We start from the raw sequence: 23,860 nt of genomic DNA, 5'->3' as shown, positions 1-23,860 counted from the left end.
ATAGGGGCAGTATTATAGTAGTTATATTCCTGTACATAGGGGGCAGTATTATAGTAGTTATATTCCTGTACATAGGGAGCAGTATTATAGTAGTTTTATGTATTTTGTAGTATTATGTGTGTAATTAGTGGTATATTTGTGTCCTCTCTTGGCCTCCTCTTCGGTCGGTGATCCTCTTATCCTGTGTTCCTGTCCTCTCGTTACCTTCTGATGATGTTGTCGCTGTGTTGCAGATTTTCGGCTTTGATGTATTGTCACCCAGTAATAATCTCCATGGTGACGGGAGCCTCAAACACTGTAAGATGCGCCTGAACTCTTGGGCAGGGAGAGACAGAAAACCATAGAAACCAAATATTATTGTGCCACATCTGAGCATAAAAAACTCTTGTGATGATGAAAGTGTGAAAAGCAGAACTCGTGTAACGGGAACTTACCGCGGGTGTCAGGACCTCGGTGACTCTCGGAAACTCCAAGTATTGATGACCTCACCTGCTCCTATTCTACAAGGTTTATGGAAATGGTCAATTTCTGTCCTGTGTAGCACCTTATGGCGGGAACTGCTCCAGTAACAGTGTGTGGGTGGGAAAAGTGGGACCTGTGACTCTAGTCCCCTCCAAAGCTGCATTTATACTGGTGATAAGAGGCTTTGGATGTGATTGGAGTAAATGAGCAGATGTAACTGACCTCTGATGATGCGGAGCGTTATGTTCTGATGTCATCACTTGTCGGTCACTAGATTGCACCACCATGTCCGGTCACGCCGGCAGGATCCAGCGCTGAAGTTCTTCCTTCCTGTGGGGTTTCCTTTGTTGACAAACGGCATGAATGGGCAAAACGAGATCTTGGGGAAGAGGCTTCTGTAAGAAGGTGGGGAAATATAGATGGACATAGTCATGTAGTGGTGAGATATAGATGGACATAGTCATGTAGTGGTGAGATATAGATGGACATAGTCATGTAGTGGTGAGATATAGATGGACATAGTCATGTAGTGGTGAGATATAGATGGACATAGTCATGTAGTGGTGAGATATAGATGGACATAGTCATGTAGTGGTGAGATATAGATGGACATAGTCATGTAGTGGTGGGATATAGATGGACATAGTCATGTAGTGGTGAGATATAGATGGACATAGTCATGTAGTGGTGGGATATAGATGGACATAGTCATGTAGTGGTGAGATATAGATGGACATAGTCATGTAGTGGTGAAATATAGATGGACATAGTCATGTAGTGGTGAGATATAGATGGACATAGTCATGTAGTGGTGAGATATAGATGGACATAGTCATGTAGTGGTGAGATATAGATGGACATAGTCATGTAGTGGTGGGATATAGATGGACATAGTCATGTAGTGGTGAGATATAGATGGACATAGTCATGTAGTGGTGGGATATAGATGGACATAGTCATGTAGTGGTGAGATATAGATGGACATAGTCATGTAGTGGTGAGATATAGATGGACATAGTCATGTAGTGGTGAGATATAGATGGACATAGTCATGTAGTGGTGAGATATAGATGGACATAGTCATGTAGTGGTGGGATATAGATGGACATAGTCATGTAGTGGTGAGACATAGATGGACATAGTCATGTAGTGGTGAGACATAGATGGACATAGTCATGTAGTGGTGAGATATAGATGGACATAGTCATGTAGTGGTGAGATATAGATGGACATAGTCATGTAGTGGTGAGATATAGATGGACATAGTCATGTAGTGGTGAGATATAGATGGACATAGTCATGTAGTGGTGAGATATAGATGGACATAGTCATGTAGTGGTGAAATATAGATGGACATAGTCATGTAGTGGTGGGATATAGGTGGACATAGTCATGTAGTGGTGGGATATAGGTGGACATAGTCATGTAGTGGTGGGATATAGATGGACATAGTCATGTAGTGGTGGGATATAGGTGGACATAGTCATGTAGTGGTGAGATATAGATGGACATAGTCATGTAGTGGTGAGATATAGGTGGACATAGTCATGTAGTGGTGAGATATAGATGGACATAGTCATGTAGTGGTGGGATATAGATGGACATAGTCATGTAGTGGTGGGATATAGGTGGACATAGTCATGTAGTGGTGAGATATAGATGGACATAGTCATGTAGTGGTGAGATATAGATGGACATAGTCATGTAGTGGTGAGATATAGATGGACATAGTCATGTAGTGGTGAGATATAGATGGACATAGTCATGTAGTGGTGGGATATAGATGGACATAGTCATGTAGTGGTGAGATATAGATGGAAATAGTCATGTAGTGGTGGGATATAGATGGACATAGTCATGTAGTGGTGAGATATAGATGGACATAGTCATGTAGTGGTGGGATATAGGTGGACATAGTCATGTAGTGGTGGGATATAGATGGACATAGTCATGTAGTGGTGAGATATAGATGGACATAGTCATGTAGTGGTGGGATATAGATGGACATAGTCATGTAGTGGTGAGATATAGATGGACATAGTCATGTAGTGGTGGGATATAGATGGACATAGTCATGTAGTGGTGAGATATAGATGGACATAGTCATGTAGTGGTGAGATATAGATGGACATAGTCATGTAGTGGTGAGATATAGATGGACATAGTCATGTAGTGGTGAGATATAGATGGACATAGTCATGTAGTGGTGAGATATAGATGGACATAGTCATGTAGTGGTGGGATATAGATGGACATAGTCATGTAGTGGTGAGATATAGATGGACATAGTCATGTAGTGGTGGGATATAGATGGACATAGTCATGTAGTGGTGAGATATAGATGGACATAGTCATGTAGTGGTGGGAGTTGGACCATACAGAGTCCTCGAGTCCTCGGTTCGCAGTCTACTAGTAGTTAGGTGGTTTCAGACCTCGGTCTCCTTCTTCACCGTACTTCCCCCTTCCACCCTTGTCTCCAAGAGATCCATAAACATCTTCAACACCATAGAGCGCTGAAACTCGACTTGACTGGGGGCCACCGTTAGGTAAAAGTATCCGGCCGTGTTTGTGAACTGCTTAAGTTTGACCAGTTTCAAAGGCCACGTGAAGATCCTTGAGTCAAGATAACATCCACCTTGTTGGTCTCCGTCTTTCATTGCCGTTACCGTCTTTTGGGCCACAAACATTTACAACAACAAGTGGTCCTAAAACTCAGCGTGATTGAAGTCCACCATCACGGGAAAAGTCTTAAACCCATTTGTGGCCAGATTTTGTGTAAAGATGTTGTGGTTAAAGTAAAGATGATTAAGCTCCTTCTTCCATAATCCCCATCTCTAGAGGGCCATGACCACGTCACCACCACATCATTATGATCATGGGACCCACAGGAGATCCACCATTACTCAAACTTCACTTGGCCTTGAGGGTTGGTGCCGCTTGATAGTGTACTCTTGAACTTCGAGAAGTAGAAGTGGTCAGCCCTGCCATGGGTCTTGGCTTATCGGGAGGAATGGACACCGTGGAGACGTACAACTTATATGGACAGTTTTCTCAGTCTCTGGTTGTACTAACAAAGGCCGTATCATGGGTCAAACAAAGACTTAGAATATTAGACTCTTAGGATTAGTGAGCATTTAAGAACAGTGCTGCCCCTAAATCTTATTCTATACGGCAGGGGTGTAGGGCGTCTCTCTCCCTCTGGGGGCGTCCGTCTCCCTCTGGGGGCCTCTCTCTCTCCTCCTCGTGGCGTCCCTCTCTCCTCCTCGTGGCGTCCCTCTCTCCTCCTCGTGGCGTCCCTCTCTCCTCCTCGTGGCGTCCCTCTCTCTCTCTTCTCCTCGTGGCCTCCCCCTTTCTCTCTTCTCCTCGTGGCCTCCCCCTCTCTCTCTGCTCCTCGTGGCCTCTCCCTCTCTCCTCGTGGCCTCTCCCTCTCCTCTCCTCGTGGCCTCTCTGTCTGTATCTTTGTGATGGCTGTGCTGGTTATACACACGTCAGTTAGAGTGTAAGTCGTGCGGTGCTGGAGGAAGGAAGCCGGATGGTATTGTCCTGTGTATACAAGTCGTCTCCTGTGCCCTCCGGCTTCCTGACAGCGTCTAATATATTGTCCTCCGCTGTGAGAGAGGATCGGAGAGGCCTTCTCCACGCTCTCATGCCGGAGCTTCAGTGGTCTCCATCACACACACTCGGCCACATAATATAATATGTATTATGAGATGATGGAGGCAATGGATCACATATATAGGGAAGGATGGGAGATCATGGATGGGACATCTGTTAGGACATTGGTGGCTCCACTGGCGATGGGTCGGTCTACAGGAGATGGCTGCACCACTGGGAAGGGGAGATACAAGGGAGATGGACAATAGGAAGGTCGCCTGGAGATAGAAGGTCCCTGCCTTCCGGGCCCCTTCCAGCAGATAATTGTGGCCCTGCCCGGGGACACAAGGACGAGGCCTCCATCCAGACAACAGAACTCCCTCACATCCACTCATAGGGATCTTTGTAGGGATTGGGCTCACGGCCAAGGTCATGGACTACAATCCTTTCTTTCTCTTCCCCTAAACTTGACCACAAGTATCTGCTGTGGTGGAGCTTTGTGTCCTCCGTATGATCTAAGCCCCTGCGGGGGGGGGGGACATGGTGTCTCCCCGATTGCTCCATCCACATCTTGTAGTGTAAGCAGCTCCTGCCCCCACACTACATCCTCATCCCTACTCCGTGCAGCAGAGCTGAGAGCAACGCGGCCGCAACACATGCGAGGAGCTTACTGCACATGGTAGGTGTAACCCCCAGCATGATAGGAGGAGTAGTACTGTGCTGTGCCGTATATGGAGGATAGGAGTACTAGTACTGTGCTGTGCCCATAGTATCTACAGGTGCTGTGCCCATAGTATCTACAGGATAGGAATAGTAGTACTGTGCTGTACCGTATGTGGAGGATAGGAGTAGTAATACTGTGCTGTATATACAGGACAGGAGTAGTAGTACTGTGCCCATATATACAGGATAGGAGTAGTAGTACTGTGCCCATATATACAGGATAGGAGTAGTAGTACTGTGCTGTGCCCATATATACAGGATAGGAGTAGTAGTGCTGTGCCCATATATACAGGATAGGAGTAGTAGTACTGTACTGTGCCCATACATACAGGATGGGAGTAGTAGTACTGTGCTGTGCCCATACATACAGGATAGGAGTAGTAGTACTGTACTGTACCCATATATACAGGATAGGAGTAGTAGTACTGTGCTGTGCCCATATATACAGGATAGGAGTAGTAGTATTGTGCTGTGTCTATATATACAAGATAGGAGTTGTAGTACTGTGCTGTGCCCATATATACAGGATAGGAGTAGTAGTACTGTGCTGTGCCCATATATACAGGATAGGAGTAGTAGTACTGAGCTGTGCCCATATATACAGGATAGGAGTAGTAGTACCGTGCTCTGCCCATATATACAGGATAGGAGTAGTAGTACTGTGCTGTGCCCATATATACAGGATAGGAGTAGTAGTACTGTGCCGTATATACAGTATAGGAGTAGTAGTACTGTGCTGTGCCCATATATACAGGATAGGAGTAGTAGTACTGTACTCTGCTACGCCCATATATACAGGATAGGAGTAGTAGTACTGTGCTGTGCCCATATATACAGGATAGGAGTAGTAGTACTGTACTGTGCTGTGCTCATATATACAGGATAGGAGTAGTAATGCTGTGATGTGCCCATATATAGAGGATGGGAGTAGTAGTACTGTGATGTGTCCATAACTACTATAATACTGCTTACTATTAACAAGAATATAACTACTATAATACTGTCCCCTATGTACAGGAATATAACTACTATAATACTGCCCCCTATGTACAGGGATATAACTACTATAATACTGCCCCCTATGTACAGGGATATAACTACTATAATACTGCCCCCTATGTACAGGGATATAACTACTATAATACTGCCCCCTATGTACAGGGATATAACTACTATAATACTGCCCCCTATGTACAGGAATATAACTACTATAATACTGCCCCCTATGTACAGGAATACGATTACCATAATACTGCCCCCTATGTACAGGAATATAACTACTATAATACTGCCCCCTATGTACAGGAATATAACTACTGTAATACTGCCCCCTATGTACAGGAATATAACTACTATAATACTGCCCCCTATGTACAGGAATATAACTACTATAATACTGCCCCCTATGTATAGGGATATAACTACTATAATACTGCCCCCTATGTATAGGGATATAACTACTATAATACTGCCCCCTATGTACAGGAATATAACTACTATAATACTGCCCCCTATGTACAGGAATATAACTACTATAATACTGCCCCCTATGTACAAGAATATAACTACTATAATACTGCCCCTATGTACAAGAATATAACTACTATAATACTGCCCCCTATGTACAGGAATATAACAACTATAATACTGCCCCCTATGTACAGGAATATAACTACTATAATACTGCCCCCTATGTACAGGAATATAACTACTATAATACTGCCCCCTATGTACAGGAATATAACTACTATAATACTGCCCCCTATGTACAGGAATATAACTACTATAATACTGCCCCCTATGTACAGGAATATAACTACTATAATACTGCCCCCTATGTACAGGAATATAACTACTATAATACTGCCCCCTATGTACAGGAATATAACTACTATAATACTGCCCCCTATGTACAGGAATATAACTACTATAATACTGTCCCCTATGTACAGGAATATAACTACTATAATACTGCCCCCTATGTACAGGAATATAACTACTATAATACTGCCCCCTATGTACAGGAATATAACTACTATAATACTGCCCCCTATGTACAGGAATATAACTACTATAATACTGCCCCCTATGTACAGGAATATAACTACTATAATACTGTCCCCTATGTACAGGAATATAACTACTATAATACTGCCCCCTATGTACAAGAATAAAACTACTATAATACTGCCCCCTATGTACAAGAATATAACTACTATAATACTGCCCCCTATGTACAGGAATATAACTACTATAATACTGCCCCCTATGTACAAGAATATAACTACTATAATACTGCCCCCTATGTACAAGAATATAACTACTATAATACTGCCCCCTATGTACAGGAATATAACTACTATAATACTGCCCCCTATGTACAAGAATATAACAACTATAATACTGCCCCCTATGTACAGGAATATAACTACTATAATACTGCCCCCTATGTACAGGAATATAACTACTATAATACTGCCCCCTATGTACAGGAATACGATTACCATAATACTGCCCCCTATGTACAGGAATACGATTACCATAATACTGCCCCCTATGTACAGGAATATAACTACTATAATACTGCCCCCTATGTACAGGAATATAACTACTGTAATACTGCCCCCTATGTACAGGAATATAACTACTATAATACTGCCCCCTATGTACAGGAATATAACTACTATAATACTGCCCCCTATGTACAGGGATATAACTACTATAATACTGCCCCCTATGTACAGGAATATAACTACTATAATACTGCCCCCTATGTACAGGAATATAACTACTATAATACTGCCCCCTATGTACAGGAATATAACTACTATAATACTGCCCCCTATGTACAAGAATATAACTACTATAATACTGCCCCTATGTACAAGAATATAACTACTATAATACTGCCCCCTATGTACAGGAATATAACTACTATAATACTGCCCCCTATGTACAGGAATATAACTACTATAATACTGCCCCCTATGTACAGGAATATAACTACTATAATACTGCCCCCTATGTACAGGAATATAACTACTATAATACTGCCCCCTATGTACAGGAATATAACTACTATAATACTGCCCCCTATGTACAGGAATATAACTACTATAATACTGCCCCCTATGTACAGGAATATAACTACTATAATACTGCCCCCTATGTACAGGAATATAACTACTATAATACTGCCCCCTATGTACAGGAATATAACTACTATAATACTGCCCCCTATGTACAGGAATATAACTACTATAATACTGTCCCCTATGTACAGGAATATAACTGCTATAATACTGCCCCCTATGTACAAGAATATAACTACTATAATACTGCCCCCTATGTACAAGAATAAAACTACTATAATACTGCCCCCTATGTACAGGAATATAACTACTATAATACTGCCCCCTATGTACAAGAATATAACTACTATAATACTGCCCCCTATGTACAAGAATATAACTACTATAATACTGCCCCCTATGTACAGGAATATAACTACTATAATACTGCCCCCTATGTACAAGAATATAACAACTATAATACTGCCCCCTATGTACAGGAATATAACTACTATAATACTGCCCCCTATGTACAGGAATATAACTACTATAATACTGCCCCCTATGTACAGGAATACGATTACCATAATACTGCCCCCTATGTACAGGAATATAACTACTATAATACTGCCCCCTATGTACAGGAATATAACTACTATAATACTGCCCCCTATGTACAGGAATATAACTACTATAATACTGCCCCCTATGTACAAGAATATAACAACTATAATACTGCCCCCTATGTACAGGAATATAACTACTATAATACTGCCCCCTATGTACAGGAATATAACTACTATAATACTGCCCCCTATGTACAGGAATACGATTACCATAATACTGCCCCCTATGTACAGGAATATAACTACTATAATACTGCCCCCTATGTACAGGAATATAACTACTGTAATACTGCCCCCTATGTACAGGAATATAACTACTATAATACTGCCCCCTATGTATAGGGATATAACTACTATAATACTGCCCCCTATGTACAGGAATATAACTACTATAATACTGCCCCCTATGTACAGGAATATAACTACTATAATACTGCCCCCTATGTACAGGAATATAACTACTATAATACTGCCCCCTATGTACAAGAATATAACTACTATAATACTGCCCCTATGTACAAGAATATAACTACTATAATACTGCCCCCTATGTACAGGAATATAACTACTATAATACTGCCCCCTATGTACAGGAATATAACTACTATAATACTGCCCCCTATGTACAGGAATATAACTACTATAATACTGCCCCCTATGTACAGGAATATAACTACTATAATACTGCCCCCTATGTACAGGAATATAACTACTATAATACTGCCCCCTATGTACAGGAATATAACTACTATAATACTGCCCCCTATGTACAGGAATATAACTACTATAATACTGCCCCCTATGTACAGGAATATAACTACTATAATACTGTCCCCTATGTACAGGAATATAACTGCTATAATACTGCCCCCTATGTACAAGAATATAACTACTATAATACTGCCCCCTATGTACAGGAATATAACTACTATAATACTGCCCCCTATGTACAGGAATATAACTACTATAATACTGCCCCCTATGTACAGGAATATAACTACTATAATACTGCCCCCTATGTAGAAGAATATAACTACTATAATACTGCCTCCTATGTACAGGAATATAACTACTATAATACTGCCCCCTATGTACAAGAATATAACTACTATAATACTGCCTCCTATGTACAGGAATATAACTACTATAATACTGCCCCCTATGTACAGGAATATAACTACTATAATACTGCCCCCTATGTACAGGAATATAACTACTATAATACTGCCCCCTATGTACAAGAATATAACTACTATAATACTGCCTCCTATGTACAGGAATATAACTACTATGATACTGCCTCCTATGTACAGGAATATAACTACTATATTACTGCCCCCTATGTACAGGAATATAACTACTATAATACTGCCCCTATGTACAAGAATATAACTACTATAATACTGCCCCCTATGTACAGGAATATAACTACTATAATACTACCCCCTATGTACAGGAATATAACTACTATAATACTGCCCCCTATGTACAGGAATATAACTACTATAATACTACCCCCTTTGTACAGGAATATAACTACTATAATACTGCCCCCTATGTACAGGAATATAACTACTATAATACTGCCCCCTATGTACAGGAATATAACTACTATAATACTGCCCCCTATGTACAAGAATATAACTACTATAATACTGCCCCTATGTACAGGAATATAACTACTATAATACTGCCCCCTATGTACAGGAATATAACTACTATAATACTGCCCCTATGTACAAGAATATAACTACTATAATACTGCCCCCTATGTACAGGAATATAACTACTATAATACTGCCCCCTATGTACAGGAATATAACTACTATAATACTGCTCCCCATGTACAAGAATATAACTACTATAATACTGCGCCCCATGTACAGGAATATAACTACTATAATACTGCCCCCTATGTACAGGAATATAACTACTATAATACTGCCCCCTATGTACAGGAATATAACTACTATAATACTACCCCCTATGTACAGGAATATAACTACTATAATACTGCCCCCTATGTACAGGAATATAACTACTATAATACTGCCCCCTATGTACAGGAATATAACTACTATAATACTGCTCCCTATGTACAAGAATATAACTACTATAATACTGCTCCCTATGTACAGGAATATAACTACTATAATACTGCCCCCTATGTACAGGGATATAACTGCTATGATACTGCCCCCTATGTACAGGAATATAACTACTATAATACTGCCCCCTATGTACAGGAATATAACTACTATAATACTGCCCCCCTATGTACAAGAATATAACTACTATAATACTGCCCCCTATGTACAGGAATATAACTACTATAATACTGCCCCCTATGTACAAGAATATAACTACTATAATACTGCCCCCTATGTACAGGAATATAACTACTATAATACTGCCCCCTATGTACAAGAATATAACTACTATAATACTGCCCCCTATGTACAGGAATATAACTACTATAATACTGCCCCCTATGTACAGGAATATAACTACTATAATACTGCCCCCTATGTACAGGAATATAACTACTATAATACTGCCCCCCTATGTACAGGAATATAACTACTATAATACTGCCCCCTATGTACAGGAATATAACTACTATAATACTGCCCCCTATGTACAGGAATATAACTACTATATTACTGCCCCCTATGTACAGGAATATAACTACTATAATACTGCCCCCTATGTACAGGAATATATCTACTATAATACTGCCCCCTATGTACAGGGATATAACTACTATAATACTGCCCCCTATGTACAGGAATATAACTACTATAATACTGCCTCCTATGTACAGGGATATAACTACTATAATACTGCCCCCTATGTACAGGAATATAACTACTATAATACTGCCCCCTATGTACAGGAATATAATTACTATAATACTGCCCTCTATGTACAAGAATATAACTACTATAATACTGCCCCCTATGTACAAGAATATAACTACTATAATACTGCCCCCTATGTACAGGGATATAACTACTATAATACTGCCCCCTATGTACAGGAATATAACTACTATAATACTGCCCCCTATGTACAGGGATATAACTGCTGTAGTTCTTCCCCCTATTTGGTTCCTGGTGATGGTTTTGCTGTTGGATATTTTCTCCTTCCTGTGTCGGATCTTCCTTAGATGTTGGGTCTCTGGCGATGTCCCTTGTGTCCGTCTCTCTTGTTCCCTGGTGTGGACTGTCTTGCCTCCTGTGGTGCTGTCTCTGTCAGAGGCTGAAGGTCCGTGTCTGACATGTGGTCTCCGCTTTCTCCTGTCTCTCGGTTTTCTTGTCATTTTCTCCTTTTTGTCTGTTTTCAGTTCAAAAGTCTAAAATGTTATATCACAAATAATACCTGTACTTACAGGAGACGAAAAACTATTTAACATACTACAGAATGGGTGTCATTTTGTTGCTGGAAAGCCCTTAAAAATAGTGGGGGATGGCTTCCCCTCGGTATTTGATAGCAAATCCCAAGCCCAACATGACGCAAACACCATAGGATTGTATATTTGTCTTACACTAATAGCAGATAGACCATGAATGCGGAGCACAGAGTGTCCGGGACGCGTCCGTCTACTCCGTGTTCTGTGAGCGTCCGTGCTCCGTGTTCTGTGAGCGTCTGTGTTCTGTGAGCGTCCGTGCTCCGTGTTCTGTGAGCGTCCGTGCTCCGTGTTCTGTGAGCGTCTGTGTTCTGTGAGCGTCCGTGCTCCGTGTTCTGTGAGCGTCCGTGCTCCGTGTTCTGTGAGCGTCCGTGCTCCGTGTTCTGTGAGCGTCCGTGCTTCGTGTTCTGTGAGCGTCTGTGTTCTGTGAGCGTCCGTGCTCCGTGTTCTGTGAGCGTCCGTGCTCCGTGTTCTGTGAGCGTCCGTGCTCCGTGTTCTGTGAGCGTCCGTGCTTCGTGTTCTGTGAGCGTCCGTGCTTCGTGTTCTGTGAGCGTCCGTGCTTCGTGTTCTGTGAGCGTCCGTGCTCCGTGTTCTGTGAGCGTCCGTGCTCCGTGTTCTGTGAGCGTCCGTGCTCCGTGTTCTGTGAGCGTCCGTGCTCCGTGTTCCGTGAGCGTGCGTGCTCCGTGTACCGTGGATTTTCTGTGAGCGTGCATGCTCTGTGTTCTGTGAGCGTCCGTGCTCCGTGTTCTGTGAGCGTCCGTGCTCCGTGTTCCGTGAGCGTGCGTGCTCCGTGTACCGTGGATGTTCTGTGAGCGTGCATGCTCTGTGTTCTGTGAGCGTGCGTGCTCTGTGTTCTGTGAGCGTGCGTGCTCCGTGTACCGTGGATGTTCTGTGAGCGTGCATGCTCTGTGTTCTGTGAGCGTCCGTGCTCCGTGTTCTGTGAGCGTCCGTGCTCCGTGTTCCGTGAGCGTGCGTGCTCCGTGTACCGTGGATGTTCTGTGAGCGTGCATGCTCTGTGTTCTGTGAGCGTCCGTGCTCCGTGTTCCGTGAGCGTCCGTGCTCCGTGAGCCTGCGTGCTCCGTGTACCGTGAGTGTGGATGTTCCGTGAGCGTGCACTACCACTGCTACGTTTTCTTTGATAACATTTAGTACTAACCTGGCAGAGGAGATACTATGATCGTTCAGATGGTCATTGTGAGTGAGACAGTGGTGGGATTCTCTTCATAGATGGTAACACTTCTCATTGTGTCATCCAGCAGCAGCCGCCGTATCTAAGCCAGAGGTTGGTTAGTGATCTGCACACACCAGGAATTCTTTATGCTTTGGATTTGTGGCCTGACATCGCGGAGCACCACTAATGATTTCATGCTTCACCCTGTGTGCACACTACAGGAGGTGCTGCTCCTGAGAAGTCAAAGGTAGATTGTGCTCCTCCTCAGGTTTCTCAACCTCCTTCATCTCAGGCTCTACTCTTCAGGCCGGGTGGACCCCCAGGAGCAGGCCGGGTGGACCCCCAGGAGCAGGCCGGGTGGACCCCCAGGAGCAGGCCGGGTGGACCCCCAGGAGCAGGCCGGGTGGACCCCCAGGAGCAGGCCGGGTGGACCCCCAGGAGCAGGCCGGGTGGACCCCCAGGAGCAGGCCGGGTGGACCCCCAGGAGCAGGCCGGGCACATTTTAGATGTACCTTTGATAAGAGTGGGTTGTGGATCCCTGACGCTTGCGGATCCTTCTAGCTGGGTTGGTTAGAGGACGGTCCGGCAGCTTTCTCCTGAACCTTTTTTCCTCATGTTTACAGTCATTGTGGGATCATTGTGGGATCATTGTGGGATATCACAGCGTACAAACATCTGGCCCATGTGAGGACCTCCTGTGGTGTGAGTCTCCACTTATTGTAGATGCAGCCAAGACAATGCTCTATGAAGGATGTTACTGCGAGGCCCCAGCACCCCATCAGTGATGGTTAGGAGGTCTGGACCCCCGCCAGCCTGTCTGCTCTGCATCTAGTAGCCCAGGAGACCTCATTAGAGGCCCCCCGCTCGCCCCTCATCCAGGCACTGCCTAGAAGACACATGGGTCTGATCTGGGGTTTGGCAAAGGGTTGTGTTGTCTGGCAGAGGTCACGGGGATGGAGATGTTTGTTTTTCATGTCTTATTGTCGAGGCCTCGAGGCGGCAGAAGAGCCAGACTGTGCACAGAGAGAGACATGTGAGGCTAGCGCCCTCCTCAGGGTGACCAGGAAGTTGGGGGTCTGGTTACATGGGGGTCTCGGGCAGTATAATAGAGTAGGGTCACATGGTAGAGTCTGGTTACATGGGGGTCTCGGGCAGTATGATAGAGTAGGGTCATATGGTAGAGTCTGGTTACATGGGGGTCTCGGGCAGTATAATAGAGTAGGGTCACATGGTAGAGTCTGGTTACATGGGGGTCTCGGGCAGTATGATAGAGTAGGGTCACATGGTAGAGTCTGGTTACATGGGGGTCTCGGGCAGTATGATAGAGTAGGGTCACATGGTAGAGTCTGGTTACATGGGGGTCTCGGGCAGTATAATAGAGTAGGGTCATATGGTAGAGTCTGGTTACATGGGGGTCTCGGGCAGTATAATAGAGTAGGGTCACATGGTAGAGTCTGGTCACATCGGGGTTCTCGGGCAGTAGGATAGAGTAGGGTCACATGGTAGAGTCTGGCTACATGGGGGTCTCGGGCAGTATGATAGAGTAGGGTCACATGGTAGAGTCTGGTTACATGGGAGTCTGGTTACATGGGGGTCTCGGGCAGTATGAAAGAGTAGGGTCACATGGTAGAGTCTGGTTACATGGGGGTCTGGTTACATGGGGGTCTCGGGCAGTATGATAGAGTAGAGTCACATGGTAGAGTCTGGTTACGTGGGGGTCTCGGGCAGTATGATAGAGTAGGGTCATATGGTAGAGTCTGGTTACATGGGGGTCTCGGGCAGTATAATAGAGTAGGGTCACATGGTAGAGTCTGGTTACATGGGGGTCTCGGGCAGTATGATAGAGTAGGGTCACATGGTAGAGTCTGGTTACATGGGGGTCTCGGGCAGTATGATAGAGTAGGGTCACATGGTAGAGTCTGGTTACATGGGGGTCTCGGGCAGTATGATAGAGTAGGGTCACATGGTAGAGTCTGGTTACATGGGGGTCTCGGGCAGTAGGATAGAGTAGGGTCACATGGTAGAGTCTGGTTACATGGGGGTCTCGGGCAGTATGATAGAGTAGGGTCACATGGTAGAGTCTGGTTACATGGGGGTCTCGGGCAGTATAATAGAGTAGGGCCACATGGTAGAGTCTGGTTACATGGGGGTCTCGGGCAGTATGATAGAGTAGGGTCACATTGTAGAGTCTGGTTACATGGGGGTCTCGGGCAGTATGATAGAGTAGGGTCACATGGTAGAGTCTGGCTACATGGGGGTCTCGGGCAGTATGATAGAGTAGGGTCACATGGTAGAGTCTGGTTACATGGGGGTCTCGGGCAGTATAATAGAGTAGGGTCACATGGTAGAGTGGTTACATGGGGGTCTCGGGCAGTATGATAGAGTAGGGTCACATGGTAGAGTCTGGTTACATGGGGGTCTCGGGCAGTAGGATAGAGTAGGGTCACATGGTAGAGTCTGGTTACATGGGGGTCTCGGGCAGTATGATAGAGTAGGGTCACATGGTAGAGTCTGGTTACATGGGGGTCTCGGGCAGTAGGATAGAGTAGGGTCACATGGTAGAGTCTGGTTACATGGGGGTCTCGGGCAGTATGATAGAGTAGGGTCACATGGTAGAGTCTGGTTACATGGGGATCTCGGGCAGTATGATAGAGTAGGGTCACATGGTAGAGTCTGGTTACATGGGGGTCTCGGGCAGTAGGATAGAGTAGGGTCACATGGTAGAGTCTGGTTACATGGGGGTCTCGGGTTGGATGATAGAGTAGGGTCACATGGTAGAGTCTGGTTACATGGGGGTCTCGGGCAGTATGATAGAGTAGGGTCACATGGTAGAGTCTGGTTACATGGGGGTCTGGTTACATGGGGGTCTCGGGTTGGATGATAGAGTAGGGTCACATGGTAGAGTCTGGTTACATGGGGTCTCGGGCAGTATAATAGAGTAGGGTCACATGGTAGAGTCTGGTTACATGGGGGTCTCGGGCAGTATGATAGAGTAGGGTCACATGGTAGAGTCTGGTTACATGGGGGTCTCGGGCAGTAGGATAGAGTAGGGTCACATGGTAGAGTCTGGTTACATGGGGTCTCGGGCAGTATAATAGAGTAGGGTCACATGGTAGAGTCTGGTTACATGGGGGTCTCGGGCAGTATGATAGAGTAGGGTCACATGGTAGAGTCTGGTTACATGGGGGTCTCGGGCAGTATGATAGAGTAGGGTCACATGGTAGAGTCTGGTTACATGGGGGTCTCGGGTTGGATGATAGAGTAGGGTCACATGGTAGAGTCTGGTTACATGGGGGTCTCGGGCAGTATGATAGAGTAGGGTCACATGGTAGAGTCTGGTTACATGGGGGTCTGGTTACATGGGGGTCTCGGGTTGGATGATAGAGTAGGGTCACATGGTAGAGTCTGGTTACATGGGGTCTCGGGCAGTATAATAGAGTAGGGTCACATGGTAGAGTCTGGTTACATGGGGGTCTCGGGCAGTATGATAGAGTAGGGTCACATGGTAGAGTCTGGTTACATGGGGGTCTCGGGTTGGATGATAGAGTAGGGTCACATGGTAGAGTCTGGTTACATGGGGGTCTCGGGCAGTATGATAGAGTAGGGTCACATGGTAGAGTCTGGTTACATGGGGGTCTCGGGCAGTAGGATAGAGTAGGGTCATGTGGTCTTGTCGGGTCACATGGTAGAGTCTGGAGACATGAGGGTGCTCCAGCACCTGTAGTCCGCTCCTCCTTCAGTCCAGCGCCCTCCAGTGGAGTTACTATAATCCGAGCCTTTCCCTGCTGCTGACTGACACTGAGGCCTCGGATAAAATGTGATGTATTTTTCCCTCTTTTTTTTCCTGCATTTTCTCCTATTTCCACAGCGATTCCCCCGACTGTCAGAGAAGTCTTTGATCCAGACATTAAAGGCGCAGAGATTTAAAGGCCCCCCCCCCCTCCGGCGCTCGGTGTCTCTCGCGTCACATGCTCTTGTCTCAGGTTTGTCATTGCTCCGCCCCTCGCTGTCGCTGCAGATCTGTTAATGAGCAATATCAAAAGCCTGACCGAGAAACGTGCGGCGACTACCAGGAGATGATAGCGTCACCATGGAAACGCACAACGTCTCCGCAGAGCAACATCAGAGCCCTCTCAGATCAAGTGTGTACAGGCACCAGGAAATCAGCGCCGCCCCTTTAACATAACACTTAAAGGGGTGGTGACCCAGCTTTCCACAGGCCCAGAGGGACATGGACATCTGCTGTGTCAGGCTGCACTGTTCATGGCTGATATGACAGGGGCCTATGACAAACCTTCTGGTCCTGGGCTCTGATTGGCTCCTCAGCCGCTGGTTCTGGACGTTACCAGAACTTTTCGATGTCCCTGTGTCCGGGAGGAAGTCGCCACTTTCCTCGCCTGCAGTGAAGTGATACATGTTGCTACTTTGTTTATGATTTATCTTTTGTCGTTTCCTTCTGCTTTTATAACTTGGCCAAAAAAGATTTCAGCGGCAGATTTCTGGCCCCGCCCCCTCCCCAAATATACTTTAACCCTTTCCAATGGAATCCAACATTTAAAGGGAAACCACTGTTTTGGGAAAATGAAACTTGCAGAATGTTTTTCTTGTTTCAGTTAATATTGATAGGAAATTACCCCACCCCCTAATTAAGCTGACTCCTCCCCATGTATAAGGCCCCACCCCTGGATGCATTATTATTTTAATGGAAGGGCAGGTCCTATCGCTGCAGCTCAGGGGCCCGACCGTTATATGGGGGCGAGAACCTTGTCCTGAGCACAGCGGTAATAGTCCAGGAATCTCCAACCCACAAATAATTAACACTGAAGAATTATGGGACACGTCCATGTAACACTGCGGGAGGCGACGGGAATCTGGATATTTATAACCGTGCAAAAACGGGTGATAATGAGATAATCTAAGAAGAGTAGACAGGAGGTCACAGCAGCACAGAGTATTTCAGGAGAGGAGCTGATCATGTGGGGTATAGACTGAGAGTTACATAGTGGGGAGCAGGACACAGCAGCACAGAGTATTTCAGGAGAGGAGCTGATCATGTGGGGGTATAGACTGAGAGTTACATAGTGGGGAGCAGGACACAGCAGCACAGAGTATTTCAGGAGAGGAGCTGATCATGTGGGGTATAGACTGAGAGTTACATAGTGGGGAGCAGGACACAGCAGCACAGAGTATTTCAGGAGAGGAGCTGATCATGTGGGGTATAGACTGAGAGTTACATAGTGGGGGAGCAGGACACAGCAGCACAGAGTATTTCAGGAGAAGAGATGATCATGTGGGGTATAGCTGAGAGTTACAAAGTGGGGAGCAGGACACAGCAGCACAGAGTATTTCAGGAGAGGAGCTGATCATGTGGGGTATAGACTGAGAGTTACATAGTGGGGGAGCAGGACACAGCAGCACAGAGTATTTCAGGAGAGGAGCTGATCATGTGGGGTATAGACTGAGAGTTACATAGTGGGGAGCAGGACACAGCAGCACAGAGTATTTCAGGAGAGGAGCTGATCATGTGGGGTATAGACTGAGAGTTACATAGTGGGGAGCAGGACACAGCAGCACAGAGTATTTCAGGAGAGGAGCTGATCATGTGGGGGTATAGACTGAGAGTTACATAGTGGGGAGCAGGACACAGCAGCACAGAGTATTTCAGGAGAGGAGCTGATCATGTGGGGTATAGACTGAGAGTTACATAGTGGGGAGCAGGACACAGCAGCACAGAGTATTTCAGGAGAAGAGATGATCATGTGGGGTATAGCTGAGAGTTACATAGTGGGGAGCAGGACACAGCAGCACAGAGTATTTCAGGAGAGGAGCTGATCATGTGGGGTATAGACTGAGAGTTACATAGTGGGGGGAGCAGGACACAGCAGCACAGAGTATTTCAGGAGAGGAGCTGATCATGTGGGGTATAGACTGAGAGTTACATAGTGGGGAGCAGGACACAGCAGCACAGAGTATTTCAGGAGAGGAGCTGATCATGTGGGGTATAGACTGAGAGTTACATAGTGGGGAAGCAGGACACAGCAGCACAGAGTATTTCAGGAGAGGCGCTGATCATGTGGGGTATAGACTGAGAGTTACATAGTGGGGAGCAGGACACAGCAGCACAGAGTATTTCAGGAGAAGAGATGATCATGTGGGGTATAGACTGAGAGTTACATAGTGGGGAGCAGGACACAGCAGCACAGAGTATTTCAGGAGAGGAGCTGATCATGTGGGGTATAGACTGAGAGTTACATAGTGGGGGGGCAGGACACAGCAGCACAGAGTATTTCAGGAGAGGAGCTGATCATGTGGGGTATAGACTGAGAGTTACATAGTGGGGGAGCAGGACACAGCAGCACAGAGTATTTCAGGAGAGGAGCTGATCATGTGGGGTATAGACTGAGAGTTACATAGTGGGGGAGCAGGACACAGCAGCACAGAGTATTTCAGGAGAGGAGCTGATCATGTGGGGTATAGACTGAGAGTTACATAGTGGGGAGCAGGACACAGCAGCACAGAGTATTTCAGGAGAGGAGCTGATCATGTGGGGTATAGACTGAGAGTTACATAGTGGGGAGCAGGACACAGCAGCACAGAGTATTTCAGGAGAGGAGCTGATCATGTGGGGTATAGACTGAGAGTTACATAGTGGGGAGCAGGACACAGCAGCACAGAGTATTTCAGGAGAGGATCTGATCATGTGGGGTATAGACTGAGAGTTACATAGTGGGGGAGCAGGACACAGCAGCACAGAGTATTTCAGGAGAGGAGCTGATCATGTGGGGTATAGACTGAGAGTTACATAGTGGAGGAGCAGGACACAGCAGCACAGAGTATTTCAGGAGAGGAGCTGATCATGTGGGGGTATAGACTGAGAGTTACATAGTGGGGAGCAGGACACAGCAGCACAGAGTATTTCAGGAGAGGAGCTGATCATGTGGGGTATAGACTGAGAGTTACATAGTGGGGAGCAGGACACAGCAGCACAGAGTATTTCAGGAGAGGAGCTGATCATGTGGGGTATAGACTGAGAGTTACATAGTGGGGGAGCAGGACACAGCAGCACAGAGTATTTCAGGAGAGGAGCTGATCATGTGGGGTATAGACTGAGAGTTACATAGTGGGGGAGCAGGACACAGCAGCACAGAGTATTTCAGGAGAGGAGCTGATCATGTGGGGGGGTATAGACTGAGAGTTACATAGTGGGGGAGCAGGACACAGCAGCACAGAGTATTTCAGGAGAGGAGCTGATCATGTGGGGTATAGACTGAGAGTTACATAGTGGGGGGCAGGACACAGCAGCACAGAGTATTTCAGGAGAGGAGCTGATCATGTGGGGTATAGACTGAGAGTTACATAGTGGAGGAGCAGGACACAGCAGCACAGAGTATTTCAGGAGAGGAGCTGATCATGTGGGGTATAGACTGAGAGTTACATAGTGGGGGAGCAGGACACAGCAGCACAGAGTATTTCAGGAGAGGAGCTGATCATGTGGGGTATAGACTGAGAGTTACATAGTGGGGGAGCAGGACACAGCAGCACAGAGTATTTCAGGAGAGGAGCTGATCATGTGGGGTATAGACTGAGAGTTACATAGTGGAGGAGCAGGACACAGCAGCACAGAGTATTTCAGGAGAGGAGCTGATCATGTGGGGTATAGCTGAGAGTTACATAGTGGGGGAGCAGGACACAGCAGCACAGAGTATTTCAGGAGAGGAGCTGATCATGTGGGGTATAGACTGAGAGTTACATAGTGGGGGGAGCAGGACACAGGAGCACAGAGTATTTCAGGAGAGGAGCTGATCATGTGGGGTATAGACTGAGAGTTACATAGTGGGGAGCAGGACACAGCAGCACAGAGTATTTCAGGAGAGGAGCTGATCATGTGGGGTATAGACTGAGAGTTACATAGTGGGGGAGCAGGACACAGCAGCACAGAGTATTTCAGGAGAGGAGCTGATCATGTGGGGTATAGACTGAGAGTTACAAAGTGGGGGGAGCAGGTCCCAGCAGCACAGAGTATTTCAGGAGAGGAGCTGATCATGTGGGGTATAGACTGAGAGTTACATAGTGGAGGAGCAGGACACAGCAGCACAGAGTATTTCAGGAGAGGAGCTGATCATGTGGGGTATAGACTGAGAGTTACATAGTGGGGAGCAGGACACAGCAGCACAGAGTATTTCAGGAGAGGAGCTGATCATGTGGGGTATAGACTGAGAGTTACATAGTGGGGAGCAGGACACAGCAGCACAGAGTATTTCAGGAGAGGAGCTGATCATGTGGGGTATAGACTGAGAGTTACATAGTGGTGGAGCAGGACACAGCAGCACAGAGTATTTCAGGAGAGGAGCTGATCATGTGGGGTATAGACTGAGAGTTACATAGTGGGGGGGCAGGACACAGCAGCACAGAGTATTTCAGGAGAGGAGCTGATCATGTGGGGTATAGACTGAGAGTTACATAGTGGAGGAGCAGGACACAGCAGCACAGAGTATTTCAGGAGAGGAGCTGATCATGTGGGGTATAGACTGAGAGTTACATAGTGGGGGGGGGGCAGGACACAGCAGCACAGAGTATTTCAGGAGAGGAGCTGATCATGTGGGGTATAGACTGAGAGTTACATAGTGGGGGGGCAGGACACAGCAGCACAGAGTATTTCAGGAGAGGAGCTGATCATGTGGGGTATAGACTGAGAGTTACATAGTGGGGGGGGGGGGCAGGACACAGCAGCACAGAGTATTTCAGGAGAGGAGCTGATCATGTGGGGTATAGACTGAGAGTTACATAGTGGGGGGGCAGGACACAGCAGCACAGAGTATTTCAGGAGAGGAGCTGATCATGTGGGGTATAGACTGAGAGTTACATAGTGGGGAGCAGGACACAGCAGCACAGAGTATTTCAGGAGAGGAGCTGATCATGTGGGGTATAGACTGAGAGTTACATAGTGGAGGAGCAGGACACAGCAGCACAGAGTATTTCAGGAGAGGAGCTAATCATGTGGGGTATAGACTGAGAGTTACATAGTGGAGGAGCAGGACACAGCAGCACAGAGTATTTCAGGAGAGGAGCTGATCATGTGGGGTATAGACTGAGAGTTACATAGTGGGGGGGGGGCAGGACACAGCAGCACAGAGTATTTCAGGAGAGGAGCTGATCATGTGGGGTATAGACTGAGAGTTACATAGTGGGGAGCAGGACACAGCAGCACAGAGTATTTCAGGAGAGGAGCTGATCATGTGGGGTATAGACTGAGAGTTACATAGTGGTGGAGCAGGACACAGCAGCACAGAGTATTTCAGGAGAGGAGCTGATCATGTGGGGTATAGACTGAGAGTTACATAGTGGGGGGGCAGGACACAGCAGCACAGAGTATTTCAGGAGAGGAGCTGATCATGTGGGGTATAGACTGAGAGTTACATAGTGGAGGAGCAGGACACAGCAGCACAGAGTATTTCAGGAGAGGAGCTGATCATGTGGGGTATAGACTGAGAGTTACATAGTGGTGGAGCAGGACACAGCAGCACAGAGTATTTCAGGAGAGGAGCTGATCATGTGGGGTATAGACTGAGAGTTACATAGTGGGGAGCAGGACACAGCAGCACAGAGTATTTCAGGAGAGGAGCTGATCATGTGGGGTATAGACTGAGAGTTACATAGTGGAGGAGCAGGACACAGCAGCACAGAGTATTTCAGGAGAGGAGCTAATCATGTGGGGTATAGACTGAGAGTTACATAGTGGAGGAGCAGGACACAGCAGCACAGAGTATTTCAGGAGAGGAGCTGATCATGTGGGGTATAGACTGAGAGTTACATAGTGGGGGGGGGCAGGACACAGCAGCACAGAGTATTTCAGGAGAGGAGCTGATCATGTGTATGTTATAGAGTTAGAGATGCAGGTGCCCCCAGCAGCACAGAGTATGTTTTGCGTCCTGGGTTGTAGTCAGGGCAGGGCGTGTGATGTGGAGGTGTTTGCGAAGTATCAGACAGCCTGGAATCGGGGATATGTCAGGAATGTTCTCTCGTCACACACAATCCTGCATTGTATTCCGGAGAGAATGGAGCCATTGTAGCAGATTCCTGCTCTGCGGGTGGATGGGAGCAGAGTCCATGCAGAGAAGGAGGACACTAATTAGTTACATGATTGGACGGAAGTAATTATAATAAGCAGAAAATGACTGAAGAGAGAGAGGAGCAGGTCTATGTCTCCCGCCACCTCTTAGGAGGAGCAGGTCTATGTCTCCCACCACCTCGGAGGAGGAGCAGGTCTATGTCTCCCACTACCTCAGAGGAGGAGCAGGTCTATGTCTCCCACCACCTCAGAGGAGGAGCAGGTCTATCTCTCCGAGGAGGAGCAGGTCAATGTCTCAGAGGAGGAGCAGCTCTATGTCTCCTACCACCTCAGAGGAGGAGCAGGTCTATGTCTCCCACCACCCCAGAGGAGGAGCAGGTCTATGTCTCCGACCACCTCAGAGGAGGAGCAGGTCTATGTCTCCCGCCACCTCAGAGGAGGAGCAGGTCTATGTCTCCGACCACGTCAGAGGAGGAGCAGGTCTATGTCTCCAACCACGTCAGAGGAGGAGCAGGTCTATGTCTCCGACCACCTCAGAGGAGGATCAGGTCTATGTCTCACACCATCCCAGAGGAGGAGCAGGTCTATCTCTCCGAGGAGGAGCAGGTCAATGTCTCAGAGGAGGAGCAGGTCTATGTCTCCCACCACCTCAGAGGAGGAGCAGGTCTATGTCTCCGACCACCTCAGAGGAGGAGCAGGTCTATCTCTCCGAGGAGGAGCAGGTCAATGTCTCAG

The 23,860-nt window shown here is 46.4% G+C and overlaps 1 protein-coding gene across 8 annotated transcripts in view; it reads left to right on the top strand.

Annotated features, from left to right (window-relative positions):
* GAS7 (growth arrest specific 7) overlaps positions 1 to 23,860 on the top strand; it is a 252,855-nt gene that overhangs the window by 140,567 nt on the left and 88,428 nt on the right. The window contains exon 1 of one of the 8 annotated variants that reach the window (XM_072112784.1): positions 4,649 to 4,735. The exons of the other annotated variants lie outside the window; for them this stretch is intronic. Within the exon in view, the coding sequence (XP_071968885.1) occupies positions 4,733 to 4,735 (3 nt within the window). The 5' untranslated portion in view covers positions 4,649 to 4,732. Of the gene's footprint in view, positions 1 to 4,648; positions 4,736 to 23,860 lie in introns of those variants that run through there. 8 annotated transcript variants of the gene reach the window in all.

The sequence above is a fragment of the Engystomops pustulosus genome, chromosome 6, assembly GCF_040894005.1.
Source record: "Engystomops pustulosus chromosome 6, aEngPut4.maternal, whole genome shotgun sequence".
Lineage (NCBI taxonomy): Eukaryota > Metazoa > Chordata > Amphibia > Anura > Leptodactylidae > Engystomops > Engystomops pustulosus.
The sequence above is the reverse complement of the archived record's forward strand: the minus strand, read 5'-3'. Positions and strand labels throughout refer to the sequence as shown.